Below are 16,828 nucleotides of genomic sequence, written 5' to 3'. Positions count from 1 at the left end.
GTCAGGGGAGAAGCTGGGTGAAAGTACCCAGCCAATCTTAAGAATTGTATCTTATCCTCAAAATACAGAAGGAGGCAAAAAGCAGGGGACGGGACTCCTTCATGGCCCCAAATCTGGCAATCGGTTTAGCCTGGTAAGCATGTGAGCAGGATGCAGCAAGCAGGCATCAGTAGCTGGGTAATGAACAATGAAATGAAATTCCTGTGTTTCAGGCCATCTAGCTGGATGAACCTCACCATCTCTGCTGGGCCAAATTTATGTTTAATATAATTTCAGCGAAGCTCATAAAGTTAAGAGTGCCAAATTAGAGTGATTGCCTGTCAACAGTGACATTTGCTGAGACTGGCCAGCTGTGAGAATGGAAACATCCCACCAGGAGCAGTCCTGAGAGCCACCAGCATGTCCTGTGGACGACTGAGCAGCTTTGAGACAGGGGACAGCTTTGAAGTCATTGAGGACTGGGTGACCACGATTGCCCTTACCGTGCTGCTTGTACCGGCTTTTTATTTTGGCTTCTGCAGGCAGAGTGCCACTGGGAGAGATCACACTGAGCCAAAAAACTGTGTCCTTTGCCTTAATTTTATTCTTTAGCCTTACATGATTTTTAGCAACTATCTAAATGCCTTCTTTTTATAATTACTATAAATTCAGGAAAGTAACTGGTTGGGGATGGTGAGTGAACCCAGAAGAACGTAACAAGGTGAATTAAACACCCACTATTCTTTGCTTGGGGGAGATTTTATCAGGGTTGACATCTTTATCCCTTCACTTGAGGCAGCTCAGGCAAAAACGAGAGACGCAAATCAGTGTTAACTTGGGTGTTTCCTCCCTTTGATCATTCTGAGTCACTCAACCTTCGTGTTCTTCTCTTGCTTGTTGGCAAGTGGTATGTCCAGTGGGGTGAACAGTTCAGCTGCTAGCATTAGGGGTAGTTTTGGTTGTCGCAGTGCCCTAAGAAAATCTTGGACCATGGGTGCAGGGAGCTCCCCAAATCCAGGGATCTCCAGCTGACACTTGTCCTTCATGTTTTGCGGCTCCTCTGCTTTTTTTTTCAGCTTATGGCAAAAAGGCACCTTTGTGGCAGGCTTCCCCTGGGCTCTGAGAGGCAAAGCGGGCTCCTCAGCCCCCAGCAACCCTCATTCAGAGGGTTCGGCACCAATCCTGGCGCTTTGCAGCGAAGACACTGGTGCAGGATGTTGGTTCTGTTATCCAGGAAAGGAGCTAGAGTGGATCCAGACGCTCATCTCTTGGCAAGGCAGGGTGACAGCTGGCTGGCCATGGCAGAGAGAAGGTGGCTCGAAGGATGGGCAGGATTGCAGCTCTGTACGTTTTCCTTATGCCACTGTTCTGGGAAGATGAAAGCATTCAGGTGGATGATGATGAGCAGCCTGGTAAGGGTGTTTTATAATCGAATTATTCTTTATTTTTGTTGTAGGATGAGAACTTAATCAGCCATCATAATGCGGGTTTAGTGCTGAATATTCCCCACAAAACTCCTGACAGGTGAGTGAGTATTATGATTTTGGTTGAACAGTTCATTTGAGGTCATGCATCAGGCTAAAAGAAATTCTGAAAGCAGAGTTGGGAAGATCATGGCTCAAGGTGCAACTGCTGCTTCTTAGACAAGGAGCAACGTATGAATCGAGCCATACATTACGCACTGTCCTTTTAAAAAGGTGCAAATATAACACCTCCGACTGCCCCATATGGCTTTGAATTCAGCTGTGGTTTATATTCTTGCTGTGTGAGAAAATGAGAACAGAGGTGTGTAGCACTTTATCCCTGTCTTATTTATGAGCAGTGCAAGAGTGTCCTGCGAAATGTGAGCAGCTAATTTTAGGCGACAACATAGTTTAAGGTGCCAAGCCTTCCAAAAGGGGAAGGAATGTATATCCAGCTAGGCTGCCTTTAGCTCCGAGCTGCTCCAGGGCACTGGATGTTTATGCCACCTCCAGTACATTAAATCTTTTGTGTGAGAGACATAATCCTTCGTTGTGACATTAGTAGAGGTAGCTGTTACGGAAATGATTGTGAAATCCCTCATCTTACTGAAGAGGAGAAGAAGGAGGTGCATCTGAGGTGGTTTGCACTGTGCTAATGCTCTCCATCCCCAAATCCCAAGGGGCTTTCCAAGTGCTAATTAATTAAGAGTCGGAGTTGTCTGTTTTCAGCAGTGGACAAACAGCTGCATAGGGAGTGTGGAGGCTGATCTGGTGTTGCACAGGGACCTAAAAGGACTTGAGTAATACGCAGGGTTTGATTCCCAGCTAAGATGCCCTACACTTGGAGGCAGGAAGGAAGGAGGATGAATTTAAATCACCCACTACACGCTCCCTATATTTTTCTTCATCTTCTGTCCTACTTCCCGGCACCCTCTGCTGGGTTATGGTAGGGACTGTATGGCACAGGGCATTCTGCATGTGCTCCTGCCCCTTTGCTTTATCTTGGCCCGAAGTACATACACAGATCTTCTACCGCTTCTCCCCTGGAAAGGTCCCTGACTCAAAGGCACAGCTCCATCTTTTTAAGAAGTGCCACTTCTAGTGCGGCACAGAGGATTCCTGTCTGGTACCCAGCCTGCTCTGTCACACCCCAGGCCAGCAAGGACTAAGAGTGCCCTCTGCTGCACTCCTTCTCCTCATCTTTCCATGGCAGCATTCCGCTTGCTGTTTGGGAATAAACAAAACAACTCTTTTAATACACAAAACAACTCTTTCATATTCTAAAGGTCTTTTTGTGCGGGCTGTGCAGAAGCCTGGTTCTGTATTTCAGCAGCAAACAAAAAATGCCCCGAGATAAAACGTGCGATACACTGCATCCATCCTGGGGCGCAAATAAAGCACTACGGGAAACTGCTCTCCTTTATCAATAACCTTCACCCCCTAGCTTTTCATTGCCTCGTAAAACAAGCAGCTCCTCGTTGCAGGAGTTCAGACAGCAGTCTTTATAGTCATGAAACTTTCGTTTGTCAGAGCTGGCAGCACCAAGTGCTGGCGATGCACGGTCAGTTACAGTACCTAATTGCGCCTAACAGCGCTGAACTTTCCATCTCTCCCTCCTGTTCAAAGGAAAAACATTGGGCACCACAAAGCTCTGCTTATTTAAGTCCTCAGCTCTCGCAGCCAAAAAGGAATGGACGTAGGTAGGGAAAGGGGGGTTGTGTCAAGACAGCTGCCCCAGACTTCATACTTTTGGAGTTGAAAAGAGGAAAAATTAAAAAATAATAATCCTGCTTTTATTGGGATTTGATTTACCCATGTGGAAAGTAACTGAGCTGCCGGCGGTGCCGGCAGCCCCGTAACTGCCAGGGCCACAGGAATCTGCTCATGTTCCCTGGAATCTGGACATTTTTTTTGTTGCACCCACTTCGGCTTGCTTTCCAGATTGTCACTCAAGTGCGGGGCACGCCCCCTCCAGGAGGCTATTTAAAGAGGAGCTGGTGTGCAACTTTCTCCGAAGAGCGAGGAGAAACTCCGAAGGAGAAGGAGTGAGTCAGCCGGCAGCCTGAACCCCCTCCCTTCCCTTTACTCGGGATGTCTGGCAACTTGGGGACAGTGACCTGGACCCTGTTCCTCCTGCTCCTTGCACCTGGCTGGGTATGTATTGCACCGCAGCAGCTCCGATCGCTGGCTGAGCCATTGCAGCTTCTTGCTTCGATGCATGCGAATGCTTTAGGCTGAATAATTCTTGCCAGCTGCCACCTGCTTCCGAAGGTTTCTGAGAGGAGGCTGGCTGTTAGCAGAGCGACGCAAACGCACTGTGTAACTAAACCGTGCTCGGAGCTGCACCGCGCGTTAGCGCCTGTCACCTGCGGATCTCAAAGCTCTTGGCCGAATGCGAATGGATTTTGTTTCACTCCTCTCTTGTGAGCTAGAAGCCAGCCCTGCTTTACAAGGGGGAAGAAGAGAACAGAGAGAGGTGAAGTCACTGAGTTTATGTCCCTGCAACGAATAAAAGTCTCGTATCCCAGTTCCTTACTGTCACCATCCTTCCCCGGCTGCCACTGAATCCACCCATGTGTTCCCCAAAACAGTGATCCTGAGGGAGAAGTCAGACTGCAGCCTCTCCAGAGCAGGATTTGTGCCTGTTTTTGTGTTAATACAAGTGTTTGACAGAGTGGTTGATTCTGCTCAGGACTTCAGTGTGCTATTGCAGTGCCAGTAATAGCCGGAACATTGCTGCAGTCATTAATGTATCTAAATTGCAGTAAGTGCCTTTTGGATCGGTGAAGAAATCAGGTTCACAGAGCCAGTGCCTTGCGTGGCTTACTGTGCTGATAGATGCAATAAACTTCTGGTTGATTCGGTCTGTTGGATTGCTCCTGGCAGCACCCAGCACGTGCCAGCCCCTTTCCTGCCAGGAAAGGTGTCCCGTACACCTAACGCCACTGGGATCTAAGGGTAATTTCTGCTATTTGAGATGGTCATCTTGATTCTTGCACTGCCCCAGCTTTGGCAGCATCATATCGGTCGTATAAACGATGGCAGCGGATCCCACCGCTGTGACACTTTGTTATTGCTCTGAAATGATGTAATTTTCTCTAAATCTGCCGACTGCCTTGGAAATGGGACTTCTGACTTTCTTTGAGCTCTGAGAGTGATGTTTAGTGGATCGAGCAAGTAAACGAGAGCTGTTGCTCCTGAATCTGCCTCCTGTGTTTTTCAGAGGTGAGAGTAGCACCAGGATTGCTGGGAGTTGTGTTTGGCTCTGCCAGGCTCAGCCTGGCCAAGCCTGCCTGCCTCCGCGCTCTCTCTGTGTGATGGGGATAGTGCTTCTCGTCTCTCGTAATAGGCTGTTGTACGACGTGCTGCAGTGACCCGGGGAAGATGCCTTGAGAGCCTGTGATGGAGGGAGAGCAGGTATTATCCACGATCACTCAGTGTTTGGAGTGCATGAATAGTTGTGTTTTAATTGCTTTATCTACTGCCGGTTTTGGAGTGTGAAAGAACCAGTTAGGTGTTGATTATATTACTTCTACCTGGCTCCCAAAGCAGTTTGCAAACAGCTAGCTCAGCTTCAAAACGCTTCTTTCCCAGCCCTTTGAATGCAGTCACGAGCCCAAACGCATTTTAAAAATCCTCTTTGGTTTGGCCCTCTTAGCTGGTTCCCCGGGCTCACGTGGACGTTGACTGATCAGGACTGAGAAATCCTGACGATGCCACAGAACTGCTGCAGTGGCGTGAGTTCGTGTCCCCCGACTCGCGCCTTCCTGCGGGCGTAGGGGGAAGATGTTTTATGTGAATATGAAGCAGGAAGAACGTTCTGACTTTTTCTTTCCCCCCAGGTAACTGGGTTCAGGTCTGGCAGTTGGGAGGAAGCTTGTTCTGGCTTGTCAGCTGAGCAGATGGGACCTGGGAGTTGGTGGTGGAGAACACGTATGGAGCACAGACAAGGGAACCCTCTAGTCAGACTCTTTGTACTCCCGTTGCGGCTGGGCCGTCGCTCAGGGGTCCGGGGAATGGCAGATTCACACATGGTGTTTGTGGTCAGCATGAGAGCTGCCAGCCAGGAGCAGGGAGAGCTGATATTCCAGGCTTTAGCACTTTCTTACATCTCTACCTTTGATCTCTAATACTGGTTCTGTTCTGCTCCTCTTGAAGTTCACAGAAACGGGCTGCCACCTCAACGGAAGCAAGGTCAAGGCTATCGAGAACTTGAGGTTAGGATCCTGCTCAGTGAAGGTAAAAGTGTAATTCTGGGGACAGACCCTTCTGCAGAGGGGAAGAAAATTAAATGTTGTTCACGTGAATCCCTCTGCACCCGGGTTGGTGGCATGTTACGCGGAAATGCTGCTCTTTGTGGTACGTATGGGTCTGTACCAAAGCCCTGAATGCGAGTCCTTGCAGCTCTTTGGGACAGTTTGGGCCGTTTCCACACTCTATTGAAACAACTCCTAGAAGCAGTCCTTGAAAATAATGCAGGGTGGGGGTGCTCCATACACATCCAATATAATCTATTATTTAGCCTATTTGAAATTGCTGTGGAAGCAAAGTTATGGAGAACTTTAGGAAGTTGGTTCAACGTTGACTTTCTACCAGCTGTTCCCAACTCAATAAGTTCCCCTCTCCGGCCAGTTATTCAGTGCTCACTGTTGAGCGTACATGAGCCAAAAAAGATTTCAGCTCATTCTCCCCTCTCTCGGGCTCGTGAGAGGAGCCGGAGGTATAAATAGCACGAGCTGACTTTGCTCAGTAATAAAACAAGCAAACAGGAGCCCCAACACACCCTGGAGCCAGGTGGACTGGGTGATGGAAAGGCATGTCTGAGCTGACTGATTGGAAAATCTTGAAGTATTGGAAAGAGCCCTGCAAATACGGATGAGTTGGGCCTTTTAAGCCGGGGTTGTGCTCACAGGTGGGGGAAATGAAGCCCAGCAGAGGTAGGGGTGCAGAGTCACCCAGCGGGTCTCCGATACCTCGGAGAGCTGAATCCAGATGTTCTTGTGCTGAAAAAGAGCCGTAATAGAACGAGGAAGTGAAGCTGATTGTAAACAGAAGGTAAAACCAGGTGGTCTGGTTTCTTTGGGTGAGTTATTAAAGGAAATAAACAGCACCAACAATGATTAATGAAGGTGAGAAAGAAAACTCGGTGGGGGTTTATTCCGTTGCATTCTCTGTTGTCCTGAAAGAGGTTGTTTTGGTTTGTTTTTCAGTAGGAGAGCTATTTTGAGAGTGTTTCTTTATATGGCCTGTGGCTGACACTGCATTGGAAAATGCTTGTTGTCATTATTTTTTTTAAGTGCATGGATTGCATCTTAATATAGGTCCTGTGTTAGGAATGCTTCGCCTCTTTTATGATCTCATGTACCCCCCACCCACTCATCCGTGGTTGAATAACACGTCCTTTTGGCAGCTGCAGCGGTTGCATACATGAAAAACAGTAGGAAAGCGTTTCTGTATTTTTAGCGTCTTTTAATGCACTTCAGCCGTCGGGAAGAGATCCCTGTGACATGCCAGCTCCCAGCGAGCGGCTCTGAGACTGCCGTCTGAGAACAGCTGGGCTACAGGCGGGAGAGGCTTGTTTCCAAAATACTTTGCGCTGGAGTTTTCAAGGAGAATTACGCCGATTCCCGCTGAGCAGGGTGAGACTCTGGGAGGGCTTGTGAGTTAAGATTTAGACCGATCCCTGTCCTACACCATACTGTGCTGACGGTTACAGAAATACAAAGCAGTTGGCATCTTCTGACCCCGTGGGAGCTAAAGTCGGAGCAGCTGTTTTGAGCAACAGTCAAAACAGCTGGAAAAGTTTTACTACTGTTATTGGTGACAAACACAATATCCAAGGAAGCTGTTTCACAAGCGAGGGCTGGATGGGATATAACAAGTGCAAACAGAGCTGTAGCAAGATATTTTTTTTGGCCTTTCTTCCAGGTGTTTCCCCCCTCCTGCCTGCCCCCGGGCTCTTTCCAGCTCCCTGGGTGGCAGTGGCCGGGTCTGGCAGCGGAGCCGCGAGGGGTCTGTCCTGCTGGGTGCTTTCCTCTTCGCCCCGGCTCACAGCAATACAGGATCCCAAAGCGTGTTTCTGGTACCATCTATGTGCAAGGGTTGTATCGGCCCCGCGGCAGCAGCTGCCCCTGGGGTGGGAGCTGACCCGTGTCCAGCAGCGCACAGCACCTGAGCACTACAAATTGGAATAGTGCTCTTGCATCCCTCTGAACTACCTGGAAAATTTTAGCGGGCAGAAACTGAGCAGAAAACCAGGCTAGAGTTAGCACACTGATGTTTCTGAGGAGATATCAGAGGGTCTTTTCAGACCATGTTCTCTGCACTTTTCACAGTCGTGGTTTGACATCTTGCCCAAATCTGGGCACCTCCAGAGCTGAGGCTGCTGTATCCGCTCCAAGCTGATGCGGGACAAGGATGCCACAGACTGAGCTATTGGAGCGTTGGAAGCATCCTGGGTTTGTCAGAGACGGTGTAACCCTCCTTCAGACAGAGCCTGATCCCTGTTTACATCTGAAGTGGCATAAAAGCCAAGGGTGGGTTTCAAGAGGTGGCCAGCACTTGTGAAATGCTGCCAAACGGGGCAGCTGTAGACTCACAAGGTCCCGAGGAAGGTTGGTTACGCTGCGTTCCCTGGAAAGGGGAGAGGAGAGGGCGTGTGGGAATAACGACCAAAGTGTGAGATCCAGGGGACAAAAGGGAACTGGGGAGCCTTTGGGTTGGTTTTCAGCGCTGGCTGAGTTTGCGCAAGTCCTTTTGTTATGCGCCTCGCTTTTTCCATCTTCGAACTGAGGCTAATGATACTGCTGCAGAGTGCTTTGATGTTTTCTCCTGAGCAGTGCTATGTAAGAGCTGGGAATTGCTTACTGTTAATAATTACTACTTTATTGCTTCCAGGGAAGTGGAGGGGGTGAGCTGTGCACGGGTCTCCAAGCTACTGCTTGTCCTGTTTGTTTTGGCCCTGCTTCCCTGTGGCATTTTTTTCCCCCTTGAGCTCCAGATGAATTAGGGATGAGAAAAAGCTGAGTCTTGAGAGTCCTGAGGAGCCGCACGCACACCCTCTGCGGCAGGGCTCTCCGGTGGCGGGCGAAGTCGGTCTTCCCTCCTCTTGATGGGGTGTCTGTGCTTGAAGCAGAATCGTGTTTTTCATTTCTCCGCCTGGCTGGTTTGCGGGAGACTCATTCTCTCCATGGCTTGTCTGCCCTCCAGGTAGAACCGCAGGCCTGCACGTATCCATGCCAGTGTCCCTCCCAGCCTCTGCAGTGCCCCGCTGGCACCAGCCACGTGTTGGATGCCTGTGGTTGCTGCAAGGTGTGCGCCAGGCAGCTTGGCGAGCTCTGTTCCCTGCAGAAACCCTGTGATCATCACAAGGGACTCTACTGCGACTTCTCCAAAATCCACAGAGGCAGCGGGATCTGCTTAGGTGAGAGCTGTATGTTCTGTTATCGTGCGGTTTTCTTGTGGCCCCTTCAGCCCTCTGCCTGCAGACCTCCCAGAAAACCCACGGCATCGGCAGAATTTCCTGTAGCGCTTGGAGCTTCATCCAGCGTCACGGTGCGAGATCTGTGCCAGCCCTGCGAGCCAACAGATTCGCTGATACCGATACACACGCAACCTACGTCCTCCTGCAGTGAAGGATGTTCCCAAAGGCACGAGAGGGGGTTTGGGACTCTCCTTTGTTCCCGTGACGTTGTTAGGAGACACCCTCTAGCCCTGTAGTGCCTGCGGGTAAATACCAGCAAGCTGGACTTTTACTGGGAAGTCCAGCTGCTTGGAAAATCTCACCCAAAATCTCAGTGCCTTGCACTGGAGATTGGCGTTCTGCACTCGACTGCTCACATGCAGGAGGCATACTGTATTTCTGGCTTTAGCACGGGGGCGGAAAGAGCTGAACGACTGGTTTGCAAAATAGCGTGGATGTAGAACATGAGAATTACTGAGCCAGGTAAATACAAATGCAGACCTGTTTTCTTTCCTGCTGCCTCTTTTCAGCCAGAAAAGAAAAATAGGTTGGTTTTGTTGTTTTTTTTTTTTTTTTGTTGTTGTTGTTTAGTAGCTATTTTTAAAGCATGCAAAAATTATTTTGGTGTAGAGGAAAAAAAATAAATATTTCCTCAGTCTCCTCTTCTTTGTTTAAAAACAAGACTCCTCTGCCCCTGTCTCTGCCAGGAGCGGAGCATTTTTTTCAATTCAAGCTTTTCAAAACAGTCAGGAAGACACGAGGGCTGGAAAGCTGATGTGAACGCTTTGGGAAGCATTCAGCCACTGCACGGGGCATCTGGCAGCCGTACCACTCGCACCATCCCAAGGCAGGGCTGTTTGGGGTAGAACTCCACTGTTTTGCAGTGCCAGGATCGCATAGATTTTTTTTTTTTTCACTCTAATTAATAGATTTAACTTGTAGAAGGTGTTTTCTCCTTTATTTTGAGAATTTTTTATAAGTTATTTGTTTAATTTTTCTCCCGGTTATTGTGATCTTTAGAAGCTGCATGAGCTTCCTAGTATTTCCCGTAGGCATTGATACACCTAAGAGCTGATGATTGAAGCTTAATAAGGGAAACGTAGGCGTAATAATGGGTGTAAGCTGTAAACTGCTTAATTAAGACTGGAAATGAGGTGTATGTTTGTAGAGTAAAGGTAGCTAAATCACTGGAATAATTCACTCAGGTGTGTGGAGGTGTTTCCATCTCGAAGACTTCACGTGAAGACTGGACATCTTTCTAAAGAAAGTGCTTCACGTTCACCGTGACGTATGGGTTTGATCCAAAGATTTTGGAGTGAATGTCCCAGATCTCTGCTGCGTAGAAAATCAGTCTCGAAAACCACAACTGTCCTTCCTCCTTTTAAATGAGAAATTAAGATTTTCTTGGCAAAAATCCCAGATGGACATAGACCAGGATATCTCCCTAAACTGGACTGAGAGTTTGGGATGACATGTCCTTGGGTGATGTTTTTGTGATGTCCACACTGATCTCTTGGAAGATGGGGGATTTTGGAGGCAGTGAAGGAAGCTGAAGGTGGAGCGATGAATTGAATGAAGGGAAAGATCAGTGTTTGTGCATGGAGAAGAGAGGACTTAGAGGGATCCAAATAAGACAGATGTGATGGGAGCAGAAAGGAGCAGAGGGATGTTCGGGTGTCATGGAAAAGCTTCTAGGTTGGGTACCGGCCTGAAGGCTGTATCAGAAGAGACAGGAAGGGAACCATCAGAGTGAAAATTGCTGTATATTTGTTTAGTGTTATCACAGGACATAGTGTTTCATGTATTGCAGAGGAATTCATGCCTTCCTGCAGAGCCCTTGGAGTATCGGAAAGGTAGCCACGATCCCGTAGTAAGTCTAGAGCGGGAGAGCCAAAGGGTGGTGGGGTGGCCTTGGTGGGTGTGGGGAGCTGGCAGAGCTGCGGCTACTGGAGCGGCTCGCTTGAGCTCTGCCATATTGCCCGCAGAAAAGGGCAAAAGTCTCCTTGGCTGGGCTTGGCGTTCGGAGGCGGGAGGTGGCAGTGGTGCCAAGCGGAGCTGGTAAATAAAGAGTCCTCTCACTCTGCTGGCGCAATCCGTTTTGGGGCTTTAATTGGATCAGGTCAACGGGAAAGTGAGGTCATTGTAGGGTAATGAAGGGCATGACAAAACGATTGAGTTTTGAAAATATAATAAAAGCCCTGAGCAGGCTGCCATTCCTTGGGTGGGGAGGAGTGCTGCTGAGGGAACAGCACGATCGGTTCATCGGGAAGGGAGAGCGCTGGGGCTGAAAAACAGTGAAAGAGGATTTAAAAATAAGTATGAATGGTTGTGTAGAGGGAAAGTGGATGGCTTCCGCTCTGATGGAAAAAGTGAGGATTTTGAAACTTCTAAGTAGGAGCACAGGAGTATTTTTATACCAATGGCATTGAGAAGAGTTGCAAGTTGAGATCCAGCTCTGGTTAGAAACAAGGCATTAGCAGCCCGGAAGGATTTGTGTCCCCTCAAGGAATAGGTGGGATGGAAAGAGGCTCTCGCTCCTTGTTTGGTCCAAACACTTTCTGTCTGAGACAACGTTCCACGGGCGAGCAGGACTAAGGGGAAAATAGATCAGGTTTCCTGGTAAGCCTCCGCAAGCAGCCAAGAATCCTTCCTTTTGGTAACTTCCCAATAGAGGTTTGCATGGATGTTTTTTGTTTTTTAATGGTCAGGACTGCAGAAAGCAGCAGCTGATGAGAACTGTCCAAAAGCAGGATTTCTGTGCTGTGGACAACTCTGAGATTTCAACATTTCATTTCGGGCTGAAAGAAAAAAAAAAATATATTAAAAAAAATCTCAAAACTTTCCATGAGTTATTTAGAATACTCGTTTGGCTGCGTCAAAACTTTCCACTTCCGTTATATCAAAATGTTTCATCTTGATGTTCATAGTATCTAAAATAATTACCCGAGCAAAATGCTTCCCCCTGTGGATGCTGTCCAGCAAGTATTTTTGTTGAGCTATTGTAAGAGCATAAAGGAAATCTTTGATATCAAATTGAAATGCTTCGGTTGTTTCTCATTGAAAACATTCCTGATGTTGGTCTGTGCCTGTAAAACTCTTAATCAAGTAAGAGTTTTGTGCTGGAAAACTTATACTGGAAAAATTTTGGCTAATACAGACTTAAGAACTTGCGAGCAGTGCTCGCACCCGCAGGCTGGATATTGCTCCTACATGTCAGATATTGTTGTGTTTCCTTTTTTGCTCATTTAAGTTTTATTGGGAAGGAGTGAAAGACTCGTAGGAGGGCTGGAGATGAGAGATCTGGAGATTGGAACAGAGAGAAATAGAAAAAGTTGTGGCTGGAAGGAAGAAGAGATTCATGCATCACAGAGGAGCCAAAAAGGTCATACACCCAAAGTGTTATTTTCCTTTTGAAGGTACCTTTAGACATGTGGGGAACCAACTGCTCTTAGGAGAGTGTTGCCTTTTGGTCTGCTAGGAGTAACGAGGAGCAAAGCGGCTGGCTCACGTGTGGTGTCAGGAATGCAACTTGCACAACAGTGCTGACTGGGGCGCGCTCTGAGCCGGACCCGCAGACCTCGGGCTGGAGAACAGGCTCTTCATGAGCTGTGAGGACACGGTCCCACTAAGTAGCTCATCCGAGTGGAGAAGAGATTTTTCTAGAGAACTTTGGGAGGTCTGGCACAGCTGGAGCCAACTTTCAAACACCCATGTCAGGATTAGCCTTGGGTCCAGGGGGCCAAATATGAGATGTGCCAACTTCTGCTGCATCCAGTGCCCGGATGGCAGGGCAGGGCAGAGTCTGCGTGTGGCCACTTGTCCCTCCCCAGGAGCTCTGTCACCCCCTGAGGCAGAGACTGTTCTACCAGCGCTGCACCGTCTGCTCAGCTTCTCCTCTTCCCCCTTCCCACAGCTCACGAGGGCGCGACTTGTGACCTGCTGGGCAAGATCTACCACAATGGGGAGAGCTTCCAGCCCACCTGCAAGCTGCAGTGCATCTGCATGGACGGGGCCATCGGCTGCATCCCCCTCTGCTCTGATGACCTGCGGCTGCCGTCCCCCGAGTGCCCCAACCCCCGGCGGGTGAAGTTTCGCAATAAGTGCTGCGAAGAGTGGATCTGCGAGGAGGGCAGTGAAGAAAACCGCTTTGAAACAGCCATGGCGGGTGAGTGGTGGGCAGATGTGACAGGGCCAGGAGCTGTTTGCTGGGGGATAGGGGTGGATCCAAGCTGCCTTTGGACTGGGACCCTAAGTCACGTCTGGTTTGGAACTGGTGGTGACTGCTCGCTTTGGGCACCATCGTGTGGGTACCAAGCGTTGAACTCCAGACCCATTAGGGTGAGACCTTAGTGATGCTGCGGGGAGGTTTGCACGCCCTCTGGTATCCCAGCAGAACTGGCTGGAGCTGGGCTGTGGTAGGGAACGGCCCTGGGTTTGCCTGTGTCTTCCTCCTGCCGAGAGGCTGAGTAGCTCACGGGATGGATCAGACCTTTGCTACCGTTCCTGAAGAGTTAGACCAAGTTGGGAGCAGCCATGGAGCTGCCACACTTTGTCCCAAGCCCTGAACCTTGCCTTGTGTCTCTTCCGCCTGGCTCAGTTTTCAGGGAGGATCCAGCACGCAAGCCGGAGCTGAATAACCTGCAGGAGAACTGCTTGGTGCAGACCACCGAGTGGAGCGCTTGCTCCAAGAGCTGCGGCATGGGCATCTCTGCCCGAGTAACCAACGACAACCCCCAGTGCCGCCTGGAGAAGGAGACCCGGCTCTGCATGGTCCGGCCCTGCGACTTCCCCATGGAGAAGAACAAGGTACTGGGCTCGGGGAGAGGGGACACACCACCGGGAATGCCGGGGACAACCTAGTGAGGTATTTGTCAGACATGAGCCTGTCTCGCAGGGTTTGCTCTGTGCTTCCACGTTTTCTGCGTCCTACTGCACAGTGATGGGGATCAAGCACAGGGCTCGGTGGACCTTTTGTCTGAATGTCATGTCCTTATTAACCCTTCTGCTCTCTCCCTAGAAGGGGAAGAAGTGTGTGCGGACCCCAAAGCCACGTCAGAGCCTCCACTTTGAGTTTTCGGGCTGCACTAGCACCCATTCCTACCGGCCCAAGTTCTGCGGTAGCTGCACGGACGGCCGCTGCTGCACCCCGTACGTCACCAGCACCGTGGAGGTGGAGTTCCGCTGCCCCGAGGGGGACTTCTTCCAGCGGAAGATGATGTTCATCAAGATGTGCTCCTGCCACTACGACTGCCCCCGAGACAACGACATCTTCCTGGCCACGTATCACCGGAGGATGATTGGAGACCATGTCAAGACAGAGAGGCAGTAGCCCTCTCCGTGCCAGATCCGCAGGCCAAGGTGTCAAGAGGGCTCTGCAGCGCTTTCATGGCTGCGTCCCAGGACGATGCAGCCTCTTCCCCCTCTGTGAGGGGCTGTGCTCTTCAGAACAGCACTGTTCACCTCCAGTGGCCCCAGTGGCCTTGCTAACAAGCTGGGGTGCAGGGGGGGAACAGCCCCACCTGCCCCAGGCTCCTGACCTTCACCCGTGGTGGTGCAGCCGTCAGTGAAGGACCCAGAAGCAGGCTGGAGCTGCCAACTTGATCCATGTTCCCACTGACCAGATGGGAGAGTGGATCAAAGCCGTGTGGCTCCAGCCTGTCTCCAGCTGAGAGCACAGCAGCTACGATTCCCCGTGGCCGCTGGCCTGCCAAAACCATGCGGCAAACCCAGAGCACGAGGCAGGGGAAGCCCAGGAGGCCTGAGCTAAAGCCGAGCTCTGCAGTCTGCTTCCCGGCAGAGTGGAGCTGTGCTGCATGTTGGTGCAAAGCTTCTCGGTGAGGAAAGTGGTCCTGGCCCCGTGCTGGGCTCCTGCTGAGCTTTTCAATTCTTTTTGGCTAATTGGATCCAACAAGTTGGCAAAAGCTCTTCTCCATCCTTGTGCCCACCTTTCACCCTCTCACATGCTTTCCCATCAGCAGCTTTGTTCCACATCACTTTGCTCTTGGAGCGGCTGGATCATCTCCGGGGTGACCCGTTCTCTGGGCAGCTTGAGGCTGAGCTGTCTTTTTTCCCCATTAAATTCCTTTCACCCTTGTGTGCCGCTGAGGGTGACAGCAAAGACAAGGAAACAGCGAGTTGTGTCGCGTCACCGCACGAGACGGAGCGTGCCTCAGGGCCTCCTGCAGAAGATCTGAGCGCAGGAAGGGGGTTCTTGACAGGAGAAAGGATCCAGCCAGGCTGTGGCTTTGCCTCGGCTGCCGGCAGGGTGGTGTTCCCTGGGGCCTGTCTCTGACCCGAGCAGCTCTTCCAGCGTGAAACCGGGGTGAGCCAGGCTGCCAGGCTGAAACACATCCCCTGCGGGCGCTGCTCCCGACAGTTCTTAGTTCTGTGATGAGCACGTCCCGTTGTCCCTTTCAGTAATGTCTTCAGAAACGGCTCCAGGGTGGGAGAGGGGCTGGGCTGCACCGGCTCACCCATCCAGAGTGGGGCTGCAGCTGTTTTGGCTCCGGAGTCTTTGCTGGTGGGTCAGAAGTTGGAGGAATGCAGCTCAGCGTGGGTCTCCCCAGGGAGTTTAAGGCACAAGAAAAACGCCCGTGTTTGTAACTGGAGCGGACCTCTGGAGTTACCGAGGCAGCGGCAGGGAAAGCTGCGTGGTGTTGGGGTCTCCAGTAGTGGGATTCCCTTCTCTCCGCAGACCTGTGCAGAGTCTCTCTGCCGTTAAGGACATGCCGATTGCCGGCCCGGAGCTCCAAGAGAGGCCACCGGCACAGGAGCTGACCCGCACAGCCAGCAGCGACGTGGCCCCATGCACCTCGGCAGCTCCGTGAAGTCTTATCAGTTGTGTTCAGTCTCTGCTGATTTAAGCAGAAACATCCAGGAAAAGGCCCAATCTCGATCCTTAAATCCTTCCCGCCTTTCACCACTGGAAATCACGATGAATTCCTGTCCCCGCCGGGCAGGAGCAGGGGCCACGCTGCAGCACTGAGGCTTTACTCCCGCCCCATATTCCCACCCCAAAGCGGAACCCGGTGCCGGAGGATGATCCCAGCCGTCCCTAAAGGCTGTCCCGCAGCCCACATCTCCGCTGAAGCGCTCACGCGGGGCCGGTGTCTCCTCTCAGCCCCTTTTCTTGCTCTCTCAGCCTGCGGATGCTCGTGAGCTTTCAGCCTCCTGTTACCTGTAATCGATTTGAACTGTAAATAATTTATCTGATGTCGTTTCTTTTTTTTTTTTTTTTTTTTTGTTAAAGGCCTTTGTATAGTTCTTGTATCCTTTTAGCACAGCCGCGCTCGGGGCCTCTCCTCCCCTTCCCCTCCAGGTCGGCTCTGAACTTTCCTCCTGCCGTTTGCCCGGCTTCCGAGTGTAAAACTCCACTGAGGTTGCACTTTACTCAACGCCAATAAATATCTCTTTATTTTTGATATCTCTGGCAGCATCCCTCTGTGCGAGGCTCCTGCCCGGTTGCCCCTCCAGCCTTTCCCCAGTGCCGCCAGCTTGCTGGGACCAGCGCAAAGCTGACGGTTGGGTGTGGAGGGGAAGGGAGGTCCTGTTCCCCCTCCCAAATACCAGCAGGGCTGGTGTTAGTGTCTCACCTCTGCAGCCCACAAACTGTGGCTCCTGCCCTGGGAGGGGGGGACACGACAACAAGCAGAGCCCCCCTCCGCCTGCCTAAGGACCCAGAAGTCCTTAATACCCGGATAAAAATAACCCTGGGAGCAGATGTGAGCAGAAGTTGGCCATAATGGGGCCAGAACGCGAGGGGCTTTGCGGTGGCTTAACAGCTTACGGACTCATCCCCCTCTCATCACATTAGCCGGGGGCTCCCCCCTCTCCCACCCCCGGCGCCATGGCGGGGGGCCGAGAGGCTCTTCCTCCCCCCCAGACCCCACTGTTCCCCTGGGGAAGGCAGGGGGCTCCCCGGGGA

General features: G+C 51.0%; 1 protein-coding gene across 1 annotated transcript; it reads left to right on the top strand.

Moving 5' to 3' along the window:
- The first annotated feature begins 3,479 nt into the window (after positions 1 to 3,479).
- Positions 3,480 to 14,439, top strand: LOC309680396 (CCN family member 2-like). The gene is made up of 5 exons (XM_082493982.1): positions 3,480 to 3,596; positions 8,652 to 8,865; positions 12,818 to 13,069; positions 13,502 to 13,710; positions 13,922 to 14,439. Exons 1-5 carry the CDS (start codon positions 3,534 to 3,536, stop codon positions 14,231 to 14,233), a joined length of 1,050 nt encoding a protein of 349 aa, XP_082350108.1. The 5' UTR covers positions 3,480 to 3,533; the 3' UTR covers positions 14,234 to 14,439.
- Positions 14,440 to 16,828: the final 2,389 nt, after the last annotated feature.

The sequence above is a fragment of the Vanellus vanellus genome (assembly GCF_965231255.1).
Source record: "Vanellus vanellus genome assembly, chromosome: 22".
NCBI lineage: Eukaryota > Metazoa > Chordata > Aves > Charadriiformes > Charadriidae > Vanellus > Vanellus vanellus.
This window is presented reverse-complemented; position numbering and strand designations above follow the sequence as displayed.

Bases quoted from the DNA above. Each gene is read 5' to 3' on its own strand.
- LOC309680396 (XM_082493982.1), top strand. From the start codon at position 3,534: ATGTCTGGCAACTTGGGGACAGTGACCTGGACCCTGTTCCTCCTGCTC. The intron at 8,866-12,817 runs GTGAGAGCTGTA...CCCTTCCCACAG, and splicing joins AGGCAGCGGGATCTGCTTAG to CTCACGAGGGCGCGACTTGT. The intron at 13,070-13,501 runs GTGAGTGGTGGG...CGCCTGGCTCAG, and splicing joins CTTTGAAACAGCCATGGCGG to TTTTCAGGGAGGATCCAGCA.